This window comes from Danio rerio, chromosome 20 (genome assembly GCF_049306965.1).
Source record: "Danio rerio strain Tuebingen ecotype United States chromosome 20, GRCz12tu, whole genome shotgun sequence".
NCBI lineage: Eukaryota > Metazoa > Chordata > Actinopteri > Cypriniformes > Danionidae > Danio > Danio rerio.
This window is the reverse complement of record NC_133195.1, coordinates 37,967,117-37,991,965: the sequence shown is the minus strand read 5'-3', so window position 1 is coordinate 37,991,965 and position 24,849 is coordinate 37,967,117. Positions and strand designations below refer to the sequence as shown.

Genomic DNA, 24,849 nt, shown 5'->3' with positions numbered 1-24,849 from the left:
TGAACCAGTTATTAATCTGAGGCGTCCGATAGTCAAATCATAAACAACCTAAATAACCCATCACCTGAGTCCCGCTCCCATAGATTTGCATACTGTTCAATACAGTAAGCCTGGAATTAGATATTATACAAAGACAAACAACAATGCGTCTTGCCGCTACAGAGAAACCCATCAGATTCTGTGCCACATCATATTACAGCAGTGGCTGAATCACAGAATGAGCTGTGTGTGTGTTTTTACCACCTCTGAGTAAAATTGAAGTCAGTTCCACGCAAGATATGCAATTATATGAGAGGGCTTATTCACCTCCGTGACGCAGAATGATTGCGAGCCTCTCTGGTCAATGTTGTTTCATTCCCTTCATCATTCCATGGCAAAGTTTTATCGTTATATGAGGCAATGAAGAGCACTGAGGCATGCCCACATCCCTATGTTTTATGGGAAGCCCTTGGCAATAATTTTCAGTGATGACTATTAATACTAGAAGCTTAATTGATTTCACCAGAATAACCTAAAGACACGACTTAATGCAACAAAATAAGAGGAATACAAAGCCTGTGGGTGAAAGAGAGAGAGAGAGAGAGAGAGAGAGAGAGAGAGAGAGAGAGAGAGAGAGAAAGGGAGAGAAAAAAAATATTGAAGAAAGTTTTAATCAAGGCTATAGAAAATCAAGGAAAAGTGCCTTCTCACATTTTGTACATTTATTTGACTAAAATAAATAGAAAAACAATCTAGTTTTAATGAGACTCAGAAATCGAGTTGAAATGCATTTCAGGATGGCAACTGCAAGAGGAACAAGAAATTCTTCAGCCATTTTCATACTGCTATAGTTAGCTGAGAAGTCAAATAAAAGAAATAATTGGTTGAGTTTTCCCCCCTAGTATTATATGGGAGTGACAGCCTGTTCAGACAGTCAAGGGATGTTCTTGTGTTATCATGGAGGCTTCCTTATCTCTGTCTGACATTTAAGATAACTTTAGAAAAGCATTAAAGAGTCACCTGTGTCATTGGTTTTTTTTATCACTTTTAAAAAGTTGAAAAGATTTTTGTGAGGGATTTTTAGTGCTTTTAATACCAAAATGCTATAAAATAGCAGTTCAATCTCACATTTAAAGGCATAGTTCACCCAAAAATGAAAGTTTACTCACTATTTGCTCACCCTCAATCCTTTATGAGGTTCTTAATTCTGCTGAACACAAAATAAGATATTTTGAAGAAAGCTGAAAACCTTAAACCATTGACTTCTATTGTATTTGTTTTTTCTGCACTGTAAAACCCAATAAGTTAAGGTAACTCAAACTGTTTGAGGAAACTGATTGCAACAAATCATTTAAGCTCAAAAGCTAAGCTTATTGAGTACTGTGAACTTAATCCATTTGAGTAAATAAAGCAGTTTGAGCAGAGTAAAACTCGATAAATAAAGAAAACTCAAACCAACTGAGGACTGTAAAACCCAATAAGTTAAGGTAACATAAACTGTTTGAGGAAACTGATTGCTACAAACAATTTGAGTTAAAAACTAATCTGTACGGGTATTGTAAACTTACTCCATTTAAGTTGAAGTAATGAGGTATTTAATTAACTTAGCTTTAATACTGAGTTCAAATCTCTTTTCAAATGAGTAGGATTAACTTTCTGTAAATTTTGAGTTAACAAGACTTAATTTGATAAAGTTCACTGTTGGGTTTTACAGTGTAGTATGCATGTCAGTGGTTACAGGTTTTCAGCTTTCTTCAAAATATCTTATTTTGTTTTTATCAGAATAATGAACCTCATAAAGGTTTGTAACAAGTGCAGGGAGAGTAAATGATGACAACATTTTAGGATTTGGGTAAACTATCCCTTTAACGTTGAATAACTCTGCTGAAAAAAGCAGCTTAACCTAGGCTAAGCTGGTTGGCTGGTTTTAGTTGTTCAACCAGCCTGCATTTAGAGGGGTTTTGGCCATTTCCGGGTTGGTTTCAGTCATTTCCAGCCAGGTTTTAACAGGTCAAGCTTGACCAACGTGGTTTAAGCTAGACATGGCAGGTTTCGGCTGGGCTCAGAGCCTGGCTAAGCTGTTCAAGCTCGTTTTAGCTGGTCATCTGTCAGCCTGACCAGCTAAGACCAGCCTGGAAATGGCCAAAAACCCTTTAAAACCAGGCTGGTCGAACAGCCAAAACCAGCTTGACCAGCCTGGTTTAAGCTGAACATAGCTGGTTTTGGCTGAGCTCCCAGCCTGGCTAGGCTGGTCAAGCTTGTTTTAGCTGGTCATATGCCTGCCTGATCAGCAACGACTAATGGCCAAATGACCAAAACCCCTCTAATATCAGGCTGGTCGAACAGTTAAAACCAGCATTTTTTTTTTCAACAGGGAATTCTTGATTATGACAAGATATATGGGGACACTGGTGTTAAGTTTTTAATATATAGAAAACAAAGAAAGAAAAAAAGGAAGAAGCTTTGAACCAATAAAATAAGTAAAAGTAACACAAAACTATTGGACGTGTTCATTTTTGCCCAGAGGAAATGCAATTGTTACAACATGTCCAGTGTGAGGTAAGTTATCACAATGAAACATGCTATTAAACTGCATATTGTCAGGAAATGTATTGAACGTGTCTTATTTTGATCCAAAAATTCACAAAGTTTAACATTTAAAACAGATGTGATCTGATATTTATCCTACACTTGATTAGACAACACAACATAAACGGTTCAAACATTTAAAACGTGACGTGTCAAGTACTTGATATGACTGATTGATTGCACAACTGAACTTTTACCTACCGTCATATTATAAATAGTTGCTGCTTGTCTGAATTAGCGTTAGGTTTTATTAACCAAACAATAACAAAAATGATACAATTAGAAATTTATATAAAAGTTTTGTTAGACATGAATAACGTTAGACTAACGTTAAGCTTGTAACTCGAAGTTGCGTAGATTTCGTCGCAGTTGAGGAAATGTATCAAATCATAAAAGTATTAGAAAACAGTAGACAAACTACATACTTGAACATTTAAAAAAAACGCCTCTGTAAGATATTTATTAAAACGGCCATTACGGAAAAGAGTACTCAGCATTTCATTGGCCAGTTTTCGAATAGGCGATGATGTTCTCGTTTCTTATTGGTGAATGCGATCGACTGCGATTGCATTGACCAATAGAAACGCTGAACAGCACCCGACGCGCGAAGATCTGAAAAATACGGAAGTGTTATGACGGAAATGCTGTTTACGTTTGAGTTGTATTATGAGTGCGTTTAGATCGCACGCTATAAATACGCGTTAATATACATATAAGTGAACAAGAAAGCAAAGAAACTTTGACTGTGACTGCGATTTAATGGGTAAGTTTATTCATATTATTGTATCAAATACAAAAAGCAGCAGAAGTGGAGAAGTCAAGTTGGGGGATACGTCTTTGTTGTCGAAGCCCATATATATATATATATATATATATATATATATATATATATATATATATATATATATATATATATATATATATATATAGAGTTCATAATTTTTTTGCCATGTTTTAAAGTATTGCAGTCATTTACATACTAAAACTAAATCTATAAAGACAAAACCTGCAAATCCAATAAATAAATATATATAAAAATAGTGCATATAAAAATGCACTATTTATGCAAAAAATGCATTATTTATTACTTATACATTTAGTTATGCATAAATAAGATATTTCTATATACATTTATTTATTTAATTGTATATTTATTTATAGTTTTCATTTATGCAGGAATTTGTATTCATTTATTTGCATATTTATTGTTTTTGCAGGTTTCGTTCTCCATATAAATTGTTCGATTACACTAAATTATTATTAATTGTAATGTAAAATTGTATACACTTTGAGCTGTTCTTTAAAACACTATGTTTGGCTTTTATGTCAGCAAAAATTGTAAATCATTTAAAATAAACTTTATTTATAAACTCTTATATATTATTTGAATACAGGTCAGAATAAAATGTAACCTTTTTAAATAAATATGTATTTGTCACATTGAATTGTAAAGCAACAATATAGTATTGCACATAAGCATGGGACGATGCCGTTTTCTAAATATACCGCGGTTTAGAAAAGTTAAGGTTTTAAAACTCCCACAATTTTCTGCTATAGTTTCCCTAAGATATGTGTAAGATGTTTTTATCTACGTTCTTTTATCTCTAGATATACAAAGAATAAACGAAGCCATTTAAAATAGTAAACAAATCTGTGTTTTTGACACAATCGACGACAGCAGAAGTCAATGCTTCATTTGAATACTTAAGCCTGGCATGTTTACTGCTCCAAAATATTATAAATGTTTCTCAAAATAAAATATTTTGTGTTCAAAGAAGAGAAAAAAAGTTTTATTTTTTACTCAGACATTTTACAAGAACATTTTAGAGCAGTAATCAAAATACCGTGATACACTGATAGGTTATCATACCGTCAGAATCTTATACCAGCCCATGCTTAATTGCACCCATATTTAGTCATTTTATTTTTACAAAAGTATAATAATATGTATAATATTATTATACTTTTGTATGTTAAAGTATAATAATATTCATATAAAATTATTTTTTACAAAATATTGAAATATTATATTAGACGCTTTACTTTCATTTGATATTTTATTTTACTTTAATATGTTTCAAAGTTTGTGAAATCTTTTAATAAGTTTAACTTTATGCAGACACAAATATAGGACATAAATTATATATACATTATATATATACACAAGATAATTGAATAAAAGTAATTTTATAACACTTGGTTGGCATGCAATATCAGAACTATAAAATAAAAAAAAACTAACCAGCAAATTCTCATGCAGTAAACAACAGATCCTGCTAGGATGGATGATATCTACACACTGCAGCAGGAAGTGGGCCGGGGAAGCTATGGAGTGGTCTTCAAGGGGCGCGTGACTGAGACTGGCTGGTGGGGTGCAAAGGGCGACACAGTAGCCATCAAACGCCTGCCATGCTGTAGTCCAGAGAGCATAGAGCTCTACCTGCAGGAACTATGGGCTATGAGAATCACAGCACGAAACCACCCCAATGTCATCGCTCTCTACAACTGCCTCTTACAGACCGGCCCTCGAACACTGCAGCCCCTCAGATCGAGCAGGCTGCCTTTGGATCTGGTGGAGAGTGCTCTCAAAGGGAGAGTTGTGGACAAAGACTCCAAAACCCAAACGAGAAATGCCTCCAGGTCAAAGAGGAGACTGATTTCTAAAGAGGAGGTTCCCAGGCGCTGCTTTGCGCTATGGTTGGTGATGGAGTACTGTGAGGGTGGAGATTTAGGCCAGTATATTCTGTCCAGGCCACCGGACGCTGAATGCAATAATACCGTGGTTCGGCAGATCTGCAGTGCCATTGCGTTCCTGCATGAGCATGGGATAGTGCACCGGGATCTAAAGCCAGATAATGTTCTCGTCTGTCTTACTAAAGAGGGACCAGTCATGAAGGTACAAATTGCATACGTTAGTATTTCACAGATCATGGTGTTACAAGCAGCTACTTCTAACAAACAGTAAAACCGGTTGCTCATGGCGTATTTGGAGTCAAGCTAAGTGCAATTGTCATGGGCTTGATTTGCATTTTCAAGCTTTCATGTTGCTTTTTGAAATAGCCCACTTCTTATGCAGCTTTTTTTTTCTTTTTGATATGTATGTATATTTTTTGTAGTCTTAAGGCATAGCTAATGTTCCACTTACAGTTGTGATTATATAGCAAAGCAATACAAAAGTTCTTTTGAGGTTGTATTTGCATGACAGACGTAGACAGATTTGGGTGGTGCCCTAAACTAAAGACGCTGTTCACAACTTAAAGTGCATAGGAATACTTTTTAAGATGGAAGGGGGAAGAGTAAATGACCATTTATGTTGTTATACGTTTGGGTTATTGTCATTTGTATAGTAACAAAATGTGTCTGAACACTTTGATCTGTTTCTTGAATCATTACAAAGACAGTGTATGTCATTCCCACAGCAAAAAGGTTGGCAAGAGAATCAGCTTGCATATGTTTTCAAATAATAAGGGTTTTTAAACATTTGACTGCATTCAAAGACAGTCAGTGTAGTGTGCTTTGAAGAGACTGATTCTCTTTATTCCAGTCAAATATTGCCCATCCAAAGCACAAATATGGATGGGAAGTTGCCTTGGGCTTATCTTGAATCGGAGTTATCTGCAGTTGTTAAAAATTTGTGCTTTTGTAGTTAACTTATCCCCAACAAGCATACTGAAGCTTTATTTTAGACAAATTCTTACTGAATATTTTTAATAATATTAGACTGTATTTTTTTTCTAAGTGGAACCTATATACTGAAACAAAAAAATTATTTAAATTGTATAACGGGTTTTGTAGATGTAATTATATAAATATTCTATTTATAAATGCTGTATTAAAATATACATATTTTCTATTGCAGAGACAAAGAATGATGCATAATGTCTTTGTAGACGTTAATAGGGCTGGGCGATTTGACCTAAAACCAAAGTCTCATTTGATTGAACATTTAAGTCCATTACAATTGCTTAACGCTACTTTTATTTATTTATTTTTGCCTTTATAGTTTACAGACAAGTTTTGTACAGTAAATATGCTCAAATATTACGAGTGATTTTTGAATGAAGTTTAAGTTGAATTAATTAATTTGAATTGGTTTTAAAATAATTGAAGTAAACACACACTATCTATTATCTATCAATATTTATTTAACATCAACGCTGAACTACTGAAATTAAAACATACATTGCCTAAAACACGGATGTCCAAGCCACCCACCCTCATCACCCCTATCAAACTGACCAATCTCAAAGCTTGCACTACATGTCATTGTGACGTGCAGTTAAATTGTTTTTGAGAGGTGCGTGGACATGCGAAGGCTGCACCCGATCGTACATGTGGCAGAAGTATAATATCAGATTAATATAATAAGTATAAATCAAAATATAATAAGTATAAATTAGCCGTAACAGATCAGGGTCACGTGACTCCACAAACAGTAGGAAAAGTGATTAAAAAGATTTACCCAGCCCTAGACATGATTATTTAACGCTCTAATAAACTGCTCTTTAATAAATAATTATAAATGAGGCTCAGTGGTTAACACTGTCACCTTACAGCAAGAATTTTCGGCTCAAATTTGGTACATTTCTAACATCATCACACTTTTAGATTCCCAATGTTTCTGCTGTGTGATTTGCTCTTAAATCAATAATGTATGATAGACTGAAAGTTCAGCTTTTTTAATTAGAAGAAAACATTTCACCCAAAGAAAACAAAATGTCCTAAGCGTTTTACATAAAAAATCAGTCTACAGGCTTTCATTGACCAAAAATTTAACTTGTTTTTTAGGTTTCTTTATAAGATGTTCACAAATTGGGGGAAAAAAAGCTATTAATACATGAACATTTTTTGACATTGGCTAGTTAAATGGATCATTCAACCAAATGTTAAAATTTACTCACTATTAAGTCACCCTAAAGTGTAAAGCAGGGGTGTCAAACTCAATTCCTGGAGGGCCGAAGCCCTGCACAGTTTAGTTCCAACCCTGCTCCAACACACTTACCTGTAGGTTTCAAACAAGCCTGAAGGACTCAATTAGTTTGATCAGGTGTGTTTAATTAGGGTTGGAAATAAACTGTGCAGAGCTGCGGCCCGTTTGGAACTGAGTTTGACACCTGTGGTGTAAAAGGTTCTTTTCTCCATAGAACGCAAAAGTAGATGAAGACTGTAACCACTGACTTCCATAGTAGGGAAATAAATACTGTAGAAGTTTACGGTTACAGGTTTCCAGCATCTTCTTTTGTGTTCAAAAGATGGAAGAAACTCGTAAAGGTTTGTAACAAGGATGAATAAATTATGACATATTCATTTTCAGGTGAACTGTCCCTTTAAATTAAATGTGAAACCTGTATACAACAAGTCTGTTTCAAGTCCCACATCTACAATGTGTATGTTAATGACCTCCTCATGTATTCCAGGTGGCAGACTTTGGCCTCAGTAAGATGGTGGACAATCCTACAGATGGTGTTCAGAGCAGACTGGCTCTGTCCTCTACATGCGGCTCAGACTTTTACATGGCTCCAGAAGTTTGGGCAGGCCGTAGTTATACAGCTCAGGCTGACATCTTCTCTCTGGGTGTGCTTTTCTGGGCTGTGCTGGAGAGAATCACTTTCTTAGAAGACGGCACCAATCAAGAACAGCTGGGTTAGTCGAGTCGAAAATACTTTGGCTCATTTAGCATCAGCCATTTAATGTTTTTAATGTCTTTGTTATTTAATCAATCTCGATCCGCGATGCATGCATTTTTATGATTAAAACAAAGTAGGAACTTGCATAGGCAGTTAAATGAGGTCTCATGATAGCGGATTAATATAAAACCCATCATACTGTGATTGTCACAGAAAAGGAACAGAAATAGGAATGGAAGAGAAAAGTTTTCAGAGCCTCACATCCCTGGCACTGGCAGGCAGGTGGCTATTTTGGTTACCCCTCTCACTAGTTACCTTCATACAGACCACTTTAGATTGGTGAGAAAGCTTTGTTGTTGAGTGCTTGACACAGCAGCCCATTAACTTAATGTGTAATAGCTGAGATAATGTAAAGTGGTCTGAGGACGCGAGGTTTGGATGGAGTGCATAAGCTATTCAGGCAGTCCTCAGTAATTACTGGAGCCCAGCGATTTGCTTAACTGAGAGCAGGCAAACTAAAAGGTCAAATGTTGTAGCTTATTTATATAAGGGCAATTAGCATCCTTCCACTTATTAACCTCTCTGTATGGTGTGTTCGTCTTAGAGTTTTGTGAATTAGAATGAATTTGTGCTAGGCATATTTCTTAAACCCAAAGAATACTTGGGATTGCACCCTAAATCCTTGCTGATTTTTTTCCACACTTTGTCAGAGGCTTTCAAACACCTTCTGAAAGCTAAATTGTGACATGCACATTTGGTATTTACAAGAACTATCCCAAAAATGGAATTTACCCCTCTGATCAAAAGTCTGGTCGCAATTACAAAGTCAATAGAAAGCCAGCTGAATGCAACATCAAGTGTTCCATTCAATAAATATTTTGTGAATGCCACCAGGAAAAGGATTAAAGGTGCAGTAAGTTTGATACCTAGTGGTTAAACTAGGTATTGCACCCCTGGTTTAAAACACATGCAAGAGTAGGTTGTTAGATTGACAACATCAATAAAAGCTGGTTTAAATCGTGTTCTAAATAAAAGCAAAGGCACGTGATGGGAGTTTTTGTCCTAACCAACACCTGAAATTTATATTTTAGAAACTTTCTTTTTTTGCAGCTGAACAACAGGAAACTGACAATGCTCTCCTCAAGTACATGTCATATGCTTTATTCAGTGTTAAACGCTAATAATGTGAGTTTGAATGCCATTTTACATGACATTTATTGCCATACTACTGAAAGCAGCAGCATAGAGTTCACCTCAGATCTTAAAAATAAACCGTTTGATATTAAACTTTATAGCTGTGATGATAATGATAAAGAGGTTTAATATGTATTAATTAGATTAAAAACCTTACCGTTTCGTTGGAGTGCAGAGAGTGCATATATATTCTGTGCTTCTGAATGGCTAATAACCACCTCATGTGGAACTCTGAATCTGCGTCTCATTTCAGTTACTGATGCACACTTTGAGGGCCTTCCTGACTGAATAAATGAAATATGCTGTTTTTCACCAAGGCAACCTGAAGTGTTGAAACATAATTGGTTAAAAGCAGAATATCTGACTTCAACATTTTTTTTCAGATAAACAAGAATGTTCACTTTGCATCTTTCTTCAATGTCTGCAAACATATTATGGTATTTTGCTTTAGAAAAGTCAAAAACGTACATACAGCTCCTTTAAAGTGCAAGTTACTTAAAGGGGAAGTAGTGAATAGTTCCTATTACTCTTCCTAGTTCTCCAAAAATGAAATTTATGTTATTAATTACTCCCTGTCATGTTATTCCAAACATCTGAGAATTTTGATAGTATTCATAACACAAATTAAGATATTTTAAATTAAATCCAAAATCACCCTCATTCTCCATAGACATCAGCAGTCCTGACTCGTTCAAATTCCAGAAAAACACCTAATAAACATCCACTAAAAAATAAACATGTCTTCAGTTACAAGAGTACTTTTGTATGCACATAAAACAAAAATAGTTCATTCAACATTTTTTTCCTCCTCAGTGTCAGTATAGGGCGCACATTAATGGGAGTGTGTGATTATTGAATTAAGTCATTATTTTTGTTTTATGTACACACAAAAGTATTCTCATAGCTTACTAATACTTAGGTCACCACAGCGGAATGAACCACCAACTTATCCAGCATGTTTTACGCAGCAGATGCCCTTCCAGCTGCAACCCATCACTGGGAAACATCCATACACTACAGCCTATTTAGCTTACCCAATTCACCTATAGTGCATGTCTTTGGACTTGTGGGGGAAATCAGAACACCCGGAGGCAACCCACGCCAAAACATGGAGAACATGCAAACTCCACACAGAAATGCTAACTGACCCAGCGATGTTCTTGCTGTGAGGTGATTGTGCTACCTTGCCGCCCCCAGTATTCTCATAAAACCCCAAAATATACTTTGAAGAAATGAATTGACCTATTTTAGTCACAGCTTTTTAGTGTTGGACTATAAAGAAGAGGGCAAATTCAAATGCAGTATTCGGTAGATCAAAGGTAACAACAGTGAATGAAGGACCTGTTTCACCAAATGCTTGAAAATGAATTAAGCATAACATGTGTTTCCTTTTTATTGTGTGTAGGTGCATATGTGATGCGGGGCCGCTGGCTCTCCCCATTAGCAGAAGCTCTGTGTGAGAATCCAGACCTGCAGCTGATCATCCCTATGAGGACTCGACGGGCTCCTCCACTGCCCCCTCCTCCAAACCCTTCCATGTGTGAGCTTCTGCTGGACATGCTGGACGTTGACCCAGACGCCCGGCCCACCGCGGACCAGCTGGAGGAGAGGGTCCAGTGTGCTTTAAAGCTGCACTGATCTAAACATCAGGCTAAACAAACAGACTATTACAAATTTTTTTTTTTTAATTTTTGCTAAATTGTACACCACAAAACAGGGAGAAATCAACACCAGACTACTTAATGTACTGAAAAACTTGAAAATAAAGCAGAGGGAAGTTATTGAACAGAACAGAACAGCCTGGGTACTGTTCATTTATTTGAAAACTGATATTTAAAAAGAGAAATATGTGTTGAAATATGATAAAAGGATGACATTTGCTAATAAAGCTATGGGAATAAGAGAATGAACTGAGAATTTCCAATTGGAAATAGTTTGTCTTTTAGTTTCTCTGAATTTACAATTTATATTTACGTGTTTGAGTAAAATGAAATGTTGGTTTTGTTCTACTAACTACTCATGACTTAATTTAAAAATAAATAATTTAGAACATTAAAAAATGTATAAAATAACTTCAGACATTTATATTCATTTTAACAAAGTTAAGAAATCAGCGATGGGAATAACATTTTATATACTGATTTTGTCCAATTGGCATTTTCAAGGGGGGAGATGGAATATAATATGATTTTCTTATTTAAAACATGTTATTAGAACAAAAACTTGTTTACATTTTACTCAGACTTATAGCTAGTAATACATTTTCAAGTGGTCTCCTAATTTTGTCCATAGCTTTAGGTCTGAACAATTGCAAATGGTGATATGCATTTCACAGTGGCTTGTGACAGTGAAAAAGTTAGTGGAATATTTTCGATGTTGTTTGTTTTTAATGCTAAAACTAATTTATAAAATGCCACAGTTAACACTGCTGTTTTCCTTTTACATAAACATGCTGGTTACATCATTTTAATTTGTAAATGTGAATTAAATTTTAAAGAATGATCAATATCACTGTTTTTTTTTTTTTAAACAATGCAGGCTAATTAGTATATAACTTTCAGAAATGTCTGGTATTTTCAATAATTTTTATGTATCTATAGAGTAGACTATTAAAGAACAATATAAAACAAGTTCAAACTTGCTTCAAAGCCTTCATGTTTATAAAGATAGCCCGTCATAATCGGTGTCTGTGGTGTTGTCAGACAGGAGAAAGAGCATTCACAACGGTCACACCACAAATCGCCACCTTGAAGCGACAGTGTAATTATAGAAAGTCAAAATGACTGAAACCTTTGAAGTTTCACAGCTGGTGGCGCATTTTCAACATCTAGATCGGAAGGCCAAATCAGTCGGTTTCCCCCTAATGCGCATCTGTGAAAAATGGCACATGTATCAATCATCCAGATCGCCTGATTTCCACCAGCCGGATCTGACGCTTTAGTGGCCAGCCTTGTATTTGGTTTTGCCCAAGGAAGGATGACTCAAATGGCTTTCTGGTTTGAGAAAGTGCTCCATCTTCTAAAGGAAATGAAAGTCTCCTTTTGTGATGGATATAAATGATATCTGGCTGAACCTGAAGTATTTGTGTTCAGGAGTTTTCAGAATGAAAAGTGCAGTTTTTTAAACAGATCTCCGGGATCAAGCAGTTAACTGCAGCGCTGAGTTGATGAAGGCCAATAATAATGTCAAAGTTGAATATTAATGGCTTTCAAGATGGCTAAAGGTTTCAAAACCTTACAGCCTCTCCGGCAATAATATAAAGCGTCTGTGAATCCTCCTAAGTGGATCTCATCTGTGACATTTCCATCTCAGGAGACACTTTGCCCTTTACCTCACGCTTGGCTGGTTTGCAAATGAAACGCTGCGATGGCTCATCTTGACCTCGATGGCCAAATATGCACATCATCTAAACACGGCACTCTGTCTTCCTCTCACTGAGGTCATCATCAGAATTAATCCTGCATTGGTAAGATTTTACTCACGAGCAACGATGGCCGTAATGAGCGAGGGAAATTAGCAACATTCAATCTGGAATTGTCGTTAAAACTTCTGGAGATTGAGTGAAAGCTGCTGATTGGTTTGCAAAACGACAGTGCCTCTGTTCATTGTCGTTATTGAGCCATAAACGTCATAACAAAGGTTCTGTGCCAGGAAATTATGAGCTCAGTGATTGTTAAGTCATCACTTTATTGCGGGGGGTGGCAAAACAACATCTTGCCATTTATTGGAAGCCATTTCAGTGATGACAAACCCCTTACAAGTGCGATCGGACTTGAGCTGGGCTTTAAAGGGTGGTCGGTCATCATTCGCCTGACACCTTGACTCACAGGCAGAGATAGCGATATAATCGGGTATTGCGATGTCAAATGAAGCAGTAAAAACCCATCAGCAGTCATATCATGAGGTCTTCCACGGAGGAGAGCTCTCGCCATGCCGGACGGCGTTTCTCAGAAATTGGTGGTGTGGTGACAGGCACTAAACCTCGGCAGAGTAGTTCACTGAACTTTTCATTCTGTCAGAAATAGAAGCAATTGAATTTCAATCATTTTGGCGACAGTTTTTCATATCGGAGCCGGACAGGAGATCGCCGTGGATGATTTCTTACCCATTAATTCCGCTGAATGTTCGGTGATGGCTGTATTATGTCTATTCAACTCCATCCAAATTGCCTGCCTTGGTGCCAATCCGCGATTTATGACAATGTAGAATCAGGCGATAAGAGAAATCCTGGATAAATATCTTTTATTAACAACAATAAAAATGACCAAATGAACGTTTTTTCATGCAAAGCCAAGAAAACATAAAAATGCAATTAATCCAACTTCAGAATTAACCGGACAGGATAAACGATGGATTAGTCAAATGTGCCAAGCTGAAAGCATGAATAATTTCTTCCTTGCAAATCCACATGAAAAATGTGCTTCCATAACGGGATAACTGAGAGTCTATGCAGTCTCTTTTCTTCCATTATGCCCAATGTTGTCAATAGAAACCAAAAATAATGTGACCAAAAAAATGAGAGTTATTCCAAAGCATTACATGCATTGGCATGTATATAAGAGAAAACCTTGGTAAAATAATAGTGTACCTTTCTAACAAGCACTAATACTTGTACAGAATACACTCTTTGGCTGGCATGTAACTGAATAGTTGTCATTTGCTTTGTGCTGACCACACACACACACTAGTCCCAAAGCCATGCCCAATTACAGGTGGGATGTAAAGATCCCCCTTAAAATCAGTGTCCTGCATGTCTGATGATATTCTCCAGGGAATATGACGCATCTTGGTAGGATTCCTCTTTGCTTCAGTAAAGGTTTTTCACCATATATGGCCCCTCCAGTTCATAACCCATTTTTCTGTAGTAATTCCTCGTTCCAACACCTGAAAAATACAGTACATATTAGGGGTGTAGTGGTTGATCCATGATTTGTACGGATTACAACCAGTGGTCCTGAACACATGACCCGTGGATTAATACTTTTTTTTACTGGTAGATTTATCCTAAATTTGTAACTAAATTTGTAAGTTGGCCTTTTGCGTCATTTAAATCACATGTATGAAAGCATTTAGGCCTTCCTGTTAAATATAATGATGACAAAAGAAGTTGTGGTGGGTTATTCAGGTTTTTGAGAAGGTGATGGTTATTCATTTGTGGGTTATTTAAGGTGTTTTCTGCCACTACTTGTTTAGCCTGCATTAATGTATTTAGTGTAAGGTGCATGATTATTCATTAAAAGATCGGGATCTCAACACCCATGCGACATAAATTATAAATGATGGTGATTTGCATATGTTTATTAATCTTTCGAACTGCTGCATTCATTTCTGTGTTTGAAAAATGCAAAAATCAGTTACACAGCAAGACTGGGATAACAGTTTATAGTTTCGATATAACCACTGATGTTTACGGTAAAGATTACAATCACCATCATATGCATTTAACTTGATGCTTAAAATGTAAGTTGTAGGCAGCAATTACATCATAGAACCAGTAGGTGGCGACAATCAGCCATCAAAAATATGCCACTGAATAATTCTTCAAAAACGACATATCTAACAATGAAACATGAAGTTTTTTGAGTGAAAAACTGAATCATTTATTGAAGATGAGACTAAAAATAAATATGGGTTGTACAAATTATAATGTCAGATTTCTACATTTAGCGTTATTATCAGCAACAGTAGTAACAGTGAATTTGTCACAGTATTGAATATTTTACAATTTATTTTTATTTAGCTGATCATTTCTTCTTTTTATCTGTAATATTTTTATATGTTTTTGTTATAAATGGAAAGGAAATAACATTTGTCTCCCCTTTTCTGCTGATCATAAAAACGGTTCAGTTCGTGACTGAAAAATCATAATGATGATATGAACCGTGAGATTTGTGATCTGTTACACCACTAGTACATATAACCCCAAACTCTGAATAATAACATAAAAGAAGGTTTGAGTGGATCCATATTTTCAGCCATTTTTCAATAAAGTTTTTTAATATTTTAAGCATGAAATATAATAATAAATCAAATTCTCAATACCAGATACTTAATGCGGTCTTAGCCTTTTACAACCTATTGTATTTTCTTGTATGCTCTACTGTTGTTGATTTGCTTGGTTTGATGGACGCGAGTAGAAAGGTGTCATATCTTCTCTCTAACATCCCTGAGCTGGAGTAATATGAATGCAGATTTTCATTTATTCTCCAATTGCCGTTATCTCCTTCCTACAGCTGATTTGGGGAGGTGCAGGTGAAAATTTCATATTCATTCTTTTCAAGCGAGTGCAAGAGAGGAACCAACAAAATGAATACGCCATTTCCGTTAAGGCCGGGAATATTTTTGATACCTGAGATAACAGCCAATTTGCTGGAGCCGTGCTCATCTCTGGCTATCCTCTCGGCCTCCTCCATCAACATCATTCCAAAACCCTGGAAATGCACAAGAGGAGAAAGAGAACATGAGAATGCTGGACAGCAAGACTATACATGAAATGATAAAAGACAGAAAAATACTCTAATACTCTGGATATTTTACCCAATTATCTGTATCTCCATGGAAAATACATAGAAAACAAGCCATGAAACATAGGCAATTTACACAGTATCTCCTCCTTTTTATATTTTGTGGCATTTTTTTCTGTGGTGGAGACTAAACATAACTATTCTTATTAAGAATTGTCAAAAAATAAGTCAGAATCACAAAATATTAACTTTTTTGAGGAGAAACGTCAGAATTATTAGTCACACTCAACGGCCACTTTATTAGGCACACCTGTCCAACTGCTAGTTAAAGCTAATTTCTAATCAGCCAATCATATATGGCTGCAACTCAATGCATTTAGGCATGTGGACATGGTCAAGACGATCTGCTGCAGTTCAACAGTAACTCAAATAACCACTCGTTACAACCGAGGTATGCAGAAGACCATCTCTGAATGAACAACACGTCCAACCTCAAGGCGGATGGGCTACAGCAGAAGACCACGACGGGTGCCACCCCTGTCAGCTAAGAACAGGAAACTGAGGCTACAATTCACACAGACTCACCAAAATTGGACGATAGAAAATTGAAACGTTGCCTGGTCTGACGAGTCTCGATTTCTGCTGTAACATTCGGATGGTAGAGTCAGAATTTGCCATCAACAACATGAATGCATGGATCCATCCTGCCTTGTATCAACGGTTCAGGCTGGTGACGTTGTAATTGTGTGTGGGACATTTTCTTGGCACATTTTGGGCCCATTGGTACCAATTGAGCATCAAGTCAACATCATAGCCTACCTGAGTATTGTTGCTGACCATGTCCATTCCTTTATGTCCAGAGTGAACCCTCTTCCATCTTCTGATGCCTAATTCCAGCAGGATAATGCGCCATATCATAAGTCGTGAATCCTCTCAGACTGGCTTCTTAAACATGATAGTGAGTTCACTGTACTCAAATGGTCTCCACAGTCACCAGATCTCAATCCAATAGAGCACTTTCAGGATGTGGTGAAACGGGAGATTTGCATCATGGATGTGCAGCCGACAAATGTGTAGCAACTGCGTGAGGCTATCATTCAATATGGACCAAAATCTCTGAGGAATATACCCAGTATCTTGTAGAATCTATGCCCCGAAGGATTAAGGCAGTCCTGAAGGCAAAAGAGGGCCCAACCCGATACTAGTAAGGTTTATCTAATAAAGTGGCCGGCGAGTGTATAAGACTAGAGCTATAAAACCAAAATTTAGAGTTAAAAAGTGAAAACTGCTAAATACATACTAAATAATTCTGAGAATAGTCAGAAATGTGAAATGTAAAGTCTGACTTCTGAGGTAAAAATATCCCAATTGAACTTTTAACAATCTTATCAGAAAACAAAATGAATTTAAATATATAAACTCAGAAATCTGAGTAAAAGTCAAAACTTTTAGTTGTAAACAGAAATCTGAGTAAAAGTCAAAACTTTTAGTTGTAAACAGAATTCTAAAGTAGAAATGTGAGATGTAAATGCAAATGGAATTCTGAAGAAAAAGTACACACTGAAAAATTTAATCAGTATTTTGAGAAATAAAAGTGACTAATTTGTAAACTCAATCTTATAAAAAAAAATCAGAACTGTAAAGCAGAGTTGAGATGAAATAATTTTTTTATTCTCTGGTTAGAGAATAAAAAAAGAGAAGAGCTTCCACACTCTCCATGTGTTACCAGTGGAACCAAGATTTTTTTATTACCTGATGCTGGAACTTGCTGGGATCTCGGCTGCTGACAGGAACCACACTTCCGTAGACATGCAGCTCCCGAACTATGGATACACCACCCTTCAACTCAGGCCGGAAGGACTGCGGAGAGCATCGGCGGAGACGCAGGAGACCAATTAAAATATCCTGCTCGGGGTCCTCATAAGACAGAAAGGTCTCCCAGCCTCCATTAGCCACATAGTCTCTGCGGATCAGCTCGACCTACGAGAAGCACAGAAACTCTTTTCGTCTTTCACTGTACCCTGTTTAACAGCAAGACCCTCCTGATCACTGATGCCGAACATGAGCTACCTGATATGGTCGAACTTTGTGATGAATCTCTTGGATGCCCACTTCTCTGGTTCTTACATCTCTACACTGTAGGAGTCAACAACATGGCATTGTCATTAACTTAATTCATACAGAAAATAAAATGAGTGATGATCTTTCTCATTAACACTCTATGTTAATGAAGACACTGTGCAATTCTGAGTGTGCTTGACAAACCATTTGTAGGTGGCACTCTCTCCTCTCCATACAAACAGACACTAACACTCCAGGTTTATGAAAACATTGTGCAATTCTGAGTGTGCTTCACACAGGTGAGTGGGCTTGGCAAACCACCTGTAGGTGACACTCTCTCCAGTCCCATAGACACTTTCTTATCAGTACTGCAGCTCTGCACATGTTTGGCCAGATAAAAAATGGTCATGCTCAAATGAGCCTGGTTTCTCTCTAGAATTTTATTCTTTCACTTTCGTCAATTGGTAAAGTTTTTTCTTCGCCACTGGCTTGCTTGGGACTTTGTCACCTTGGAATAATAAGGTTCTATCTGCGTTCTGAATGATTTTGAGATATTGAGGTTCAAAGTTTGCTTCAGTATGTGTGTAACATTTGGGTTTTTGTAAAATGTAAACAACATATAAAAGACATCCCTTTAAGTTGTCATTTAACAAGAATACATGTCAATAACTCAATTTTGACAAAAATGTCAGATAGAACCTCATAATTCTAAGGAGACGATTGTGGAGCTGCACATTAATGGATTTGCTCTTCAGTGTTTGGACTTTCAGCAGTCAAATTTCAACTAAACAGAACTTAATCTCTGAAAACTGAACTGAGGCAGTTTCAATTTACTAGAACTTCTATGTTAAGCTGCACAATCTACATTGTACAAGTGCAATAGAAACAAAGATGAATTGAACACTAAAAAAGTTATAAAAAATAAGACTTGTCACAGCATTTTAATACCTATAATCCCTGATAATTTGAAGTGCTTCTTTTATTCTCACTTGGAAGTCCCTTTGGATAAAATGAGTAACTGTAAACTGAATGTTACCTCAGTGCCCATGTCCTTCATTCTGGCCAGTGCCAGTTCTCTCAGATTGCCATGTTCCACTCCAGAGCTCACCAGTGGCATTGGGATATCCCTGAAAGATTGATCAGAAGATCAGATTGTAAGCCTTTCAACACTGTTAAACGAGCAAATTTGTTTAACCTCTAAGTCAAGTGCTATTTTGGGGTTTCTGCCTGGATTTTGCCTACCCAAATTTAAAAGCTTTCCAAATCAATACGCAAAGGTGAAAAAAGTAAAGGTTTGGTATCATTTTAAAGAAAACCCTTTGCATTTTCAAAAACACTGTTGAAAATGATTAAAATAATTGTGTATATTGTCTGTTTTATAATACTGTAAACCCCTCCAAAAAAAGAGGTGCTTTTTTTGTAAGCTCAAATTTGAAAGCGTACCTTTTTAGGTTCTGTGTGGTCTAGATTGCTGTAATTAATTTTGTTGGTTCCTGCACATGTCAGTAATCATAGGAAAAAACCAAAATGTCTCAATCATAATCTATGCAAAAGTTTTTCTATTCCAACTGATGAGAAAACGGAACCACTTATAGAAGTATTGGGCCAGTACGGACCTTTAAAATTTAAAGAATGCAGAAGTAAATGATGTCATGGACCCAGTACCGGGTCCCAGAGTTTAGGACATGGGTGCCCAAAATCGGTCCTGGAGGGCCGGTGTTTTGCATATTTTAGTTCCAACCCCAATTAAAACTAACAAATGAAGGAATCACATTAAAATTTTGTCTGGCTACATCACTTCAACACTACATTCATTCCTTAAAGTTCATGATGTCAAAGTCAGTGGGCAAAGAATGGGACAGTGTTTTGTGGCTGATTGAACACTCTCTATTACCTGAGCATCTATACTGTGAAATCAATAAAGTCAGTTGTGTTTTTGACTACCTCTGAAAGTGGACAAGTTCAAAACACTTCAGAGCCCATTTCAGGTCCACTTGAGATTGGATCAAGAAAAACGTAGGTCTAAACTCATCTGTGAGCATACAATGAGAGGTTGTATGTGCAGTAACAGCATCATTACATTCATCTTACCTCTGTACACGATACACACGAGTCCATGGTGGAACCAGCGCTAGTATTCTTGCTACCAAGTCCACCAAGGCACTGGGAGAGTAGCTCTTATAACGGCCTGTTTTCCACAGCTCATACAGTCCAGTGCCTCGTATCACCAGTGTAGGGTAAAGCTTGAGCCCGTCTGGCCTGAAGGCAGGGTTCTCAAAAAACTCCTGCAGACAGAGACAAATGACGTTTGAAAAAGCAGCGCAAACATGAGACTTAGAGCCAACTATGACCGATAATGATTATATTATTTTCTTATCCACATTCAACACTAAATTTGTAGGCAACACTAGGGCTGAGCAAGTAATTGAAAGGTAATCAAAGTCGACTTTCAGAACCTATAATCGAATTCTTCTAGGACGATTTTTTCAATTACTTTCCCTACCGTGTGTGGAATCACGTGAGCCTACTCTGTTAAAAGGCTGTGGCTAATTTCCACTTCTGCCGCCACTTTGCAGTCACATCTGATCTCTGGTCAAGTAGGACGATGGACTCATTCTTGAGCCTTACTTTGCACTACATTGACGATGATTGAAAGCTGAGCCAGAGATGCCTTGAGACGACATATTAAAACTTGTCAGTGAACTATGAAGGAAAAAAATATTAAATAAAAAAATAAAATAATCGTTCATTAATCGTAATCAAGATTTTGATTTTAGGACAAATTGCCCAGCTCTAGGCAACACTGCCTAAACCAAGACCACAGTAGTGTGTTGATATCAAGACATTGCCAAAGATATTACTTCATAACTGATTACTTCAAAACTGGTGATTGTTTAAAAACTAGAAAGAGAAATGCCAACAGTTTTGATCTAAATTTGTTTAGAACTATTTTCAATGATAAAAGAGGATAATGGTTTATAAAATAGGCCTAAAATGTAAATGTTCTTAAATATCAACATCTTTTTTATTGTACATCTGTATAAAATCAATATCATGGTTGCAATCATTGCAATTTGGAAAAAACAAACAACAACAAAACAAAACATTTAAGTATGCTGCTTAATAATGCTTTAATAAAATCTTTCAAGGGCACCTATGATGAAAGTCATCTTTAGTAAGCTGTTTGGACAGAACTGTGTGTAGGTATAGCGTGTCCACAGTCATATTGGAGTGATATAAACACAATAAGTTTCTTTTTTAAAATTTCCTGACGTTAAAATAAGATCCAAATCCCAGTGATTTTGAGGCCCACCTCAACATGACGTAGGAGTGCGGTTTTCCCCACTGAATTGATTCACACGTGCCATGTCTCCATTATTACATGTATACACATGTCCACAGAACATTTTTTTGCAAAGAACCTGGGATTAAAACATATTTTACAAGTCTCTGTGATCACCCGCAAGTTTATAACATTTTTGAAACAGTGCATGTTTGTAATAAAGAGTAAAATCGGTTTGCAATTCTTAACCGCTATAATTACTACAGCCACATGATGACAGTAAACGTGCGTTTGTTTGTGTGGGTGTATACTGCAACGGCATTTGTGTGAGACTCATCATTTCAGAAAGGCTTGAATAAACTCCACCGCGAATGCATTAAATAAACTTACTTGGTATTCTTGACCTTATTTCAGTCTCCGCGTCTGTCTTAATCACTGACGGCTGTTTATCTAATGCGACACAGGAAAAGCAGACACACACGTCAAAGCGGTGGGCAGGGAGATGAAGCTCATTTGAATTTAAAGCCATGGGCTACAAAAACAGCTATATTGTGATCAGACACCAAAATGGGCAGATTTTGGAGGCTATAAGAAATGATGGGTATTTTGAGCTGAAACTTTACAGACACATTCTAAAAAGTAAAAGCAGTAAAATAAGTGCCCTTTAACGGTGCATTTTGTTAAATAAGATTTTTAAAGTTGCAGGAATCGGTATAAATTTTGGTGACAATTTTGACAAAATGTCAATTTTTTTAAGCTAGCACAACAGTACCAAGTTAAATTAGAAGAAATGTATTGATCACATATACTGTAGTACACAATGTATTGATCACATACTGTAGTACAAAAGGTAGCTGTGGCTCATTGTATGCTGTAAGTTTTGGGTCCACTTTATTTTGATTTTCCATTTGTTAAATTTAAGTTACAATTCATCTACATGCCAACTAATTCTCTTTAGATTACAGATAGACTGTTAGTTTGGGGTTAGTGCAAGTTGACATGTACTTGAAAAGTTGTCTGTTGAAGGAGCAGTATCAACAGATATTGAGCAGACAGTCTACTAATTCTCAAATGGACCACCAAAATAAAGTGTTACCAATGATTTTGTATTAAAACATGTTATGAAATGTCTGCTGATCCATTTCACCTCAAATAAACCTAACGAATCAAATGTAATTGTAAAACGGCCCCATTCATGAATTCACTTGACAAGCTGCTATTTAAAGATTCCAGCTTGCGTCTTCCAAGTAATGTGTAATTGTGCAGAAACTTATTTTACCCTTGTCACTCTGAAAAACCTCAGGGGTCACAGAGCACATTCAGAAACAAAACCATTACAATCAAAGAGACAATCCCAGTGGTCATTTAATTGGCACTGTCCAACTTCCTGACACCCAAGTGAATCATCAGATCGGACACTAGTGTATTCAACCAAAGATCGCATGAGTACAAACCGAACAGTGGCTCTAAATAGTGCAAACAAACATAAATAGTTGCCTTTCAAATGCAAACCGAAATCACGGATTACGAGTCACGACTAGAGCTCCTCCGTACTCTAAGTGAGTGTTTGTGTGATATATTTACGCTGAGTGTTATTTTTTGTGTAGGGAGTGGAGTCTGCACACAGTCTGATAAGTGAGAGGGGAGTCGGATGAGTCAGTAATGGGATTCATTATCAGAGAGCTACGCTTTTTTCCTCCGCATACTCGTCCTGAGATAGCAGCGACAGGTCCCTTCTCCAAAGGTGGAGGGAGGCGTGAGGGAGAGCAAGTGGGCCGATGTGGAAGTGGGAGGGGAAGAGGAGAACACGAGCACTTGGGAAAGCAGGTTAGGGGAGATAAAGCAGGCGAGCGCTGCCGGTGGGTGACACAGGTGAGGTTGTGTGGGCATGTGGTGGTGCAGGAGGAGAGCTGATAGCGCCGCGGTCAGAGACCACCTTCCAGAGCCATTAATCTCCCTCTCTCTCGCTCTGACACACACACACATACACACTCCTTATGGCTTTCTATCATGGAGATATCGCAACAGGTGTGGAGAGAGATGAATTATTAAACACTCACACTTTTGTATGAATAATATGCTGAAGGTATTAAAGTAGTAAGGCAATGAGCCGATTATCTTCAAAAAGAAAACTGTACAAAGTGACTATTTCAAGAATAAGCATGAAGCAAACACGGTCAGGAAGGAGAAAAATGGTAGGCGCTTTATGCTGACAAATACCCATTTTCAGTTTGCTGAGATGTGGTCATGATTATATATACAGTATTAGGTATATTATATATACAGTACGGGGGAGGGGGAGTCAACCGTTTTGGTAGTAGTTTGGTAATACATGCTTCAGTAAATCAACTTTATGAATGCATTTAAATTAGATCAAATTATTAATCAAATGTATATTTATATTACACAATTCTAATTATTATTATTTAAGAAAGCTGATATTAAAGAATGATATTTCTTACTATGAAGAGTAAGAAATATCCCCCCCATACATCTTGTTTTGATGTCCTAATTAGTGAGGGGTCAATCCGCCAGCAAACACCCCAACCCCAATATTAATTCACACCCTGATTTTAAATTTATTTGTCATTAGAATTTATATTTTTGTGTGCATCATATATCAGTTATTTGCCTAAATTATAATAACTCATAATTTTAGCTAGTATTTTAATATCAATTAATTATTGAGTAACATAGCAATAATAAATAATAATATTATCTGTATCAGACAGATTTTACTGCTAGATTTAAGTCTTAGTTTTCACTATTTCTTAGTTAATGACCACAACATGACAATTAATTGTCTCCCATCACTGACAACAGATTTTTTATCAGTTAACAAGATTAATGTGAACTGTTACACTGTTAACAATTTCCTGTAGAATCTACAGTATTTTACTGGCAGCAGTTAGCTGCTAATTTACTTTAAATCAATTACAGCAAAAAAACTGTATTCACATTTACAGCACCATTTATCTGGCTCTATATGTTTTTACAGTATGTTACTTTGCTGTAAAATGTACAGCAGTTTTCACAATGCAACTTTAAAATAGAGTAACATACAGCATAACTGTCGAATACAGTTCATATTACAGTTAAATACTGTGTAATATACAAAAATAAAGGTAAATATCGGATAACAACTAACTTGGTTAAATTAATGATGAAAATATTGAGCTTTTCTCTGTATCAATCAGATTACAACATCAGTTATCTAGTTGGTAACGACTAATGTAATCAGAATAAAATCACTGTGAGCGAGAATTTTAATACTGACTTTTTAAATACCACTGAAAATAACAATTATTGGTATCAGCCACAATTTTAATGTCAGTAATTTATGAGTTAACACTATAAAATTGATCAACCATACAGCCAAAAAACAATATTTGGCTATGTCTGATTCTAAAAGAAACTTTGATAAACATTAATAAAATGGATTGTTTGTACTATTAGCCTCTAATTGCAATGATAATTTGTAGAAACGCAGCTTAAAAAGGGTGTTGCTGTCCAAATATTTGGGAGCCATCAGTAGATTGTAGCAGTGTGGGAGGCGAGTAAGAGCCTCCCAAGGGGAAATGAGGTAGGTGTAAAGTGGCCTTGTTACACCAATGCAAAAACTAAAGTGAAGACTTTTTGCTTCAGAGACACA

At 36.5% G+C, this 24,849-nt stretch overlaps 2 protein-coding genes across 3 annotated transcripts in view; one reads left to right on the top strand and one right to left on the bottom strand.

Annotated features, from left to right (window-relative positions):
• The first annotated feature begins 3,174 nt into the window (after positions 1-3,174).
• si:ch211-63o20.7 lies at positions 3,175-11,853 on the top strand. The gene is given in 4 exon segments (NM_001045121.2): positions 3,175-3,331; positions 4,829-5,464; positions 7,986-8,211; positions 10,795-11,853. Coding segments are annotated over 3 exon segments (1,074 nt in total). The 5' UTR covers positions 3,175-3,331; positions 4,829-4,849; the 3' UTR covers positions 11,028-11,853.
• Positions 11,854-13,614: 1,761 nt separating this feature from the next.
• Positions 13,615-24,849, bottom strand: part of elp3 (elongator acetyltransferase complex subunit 3) — a 33,374-nt gene continuing 22,139 nt past the window's right edge. Inside the window, 6 exon segments of one of the 2 annotated variants that reach the window (NM_001014322.2) lie at positions 13,615-14,273; positions 15,739-15,820; positions 17,606-17,833; positions 17,924-17,989; positions 18,951-19,041; positions 20,006-20,199. In NM_001014322.2, coding sequence (NP_001014344.2) covers positions 14,197-14,273; positions 15,739-15,820; positions 17,606-17,833; positions 17,924-17,989; positions 18,951-19,041; positions 20,006-20,199 — 738 coding nt within the window. In that variant the 3' untranslated portion in view covers positions 13,615-14,196. 2 annotated transcript variants of the gene reach the window in all.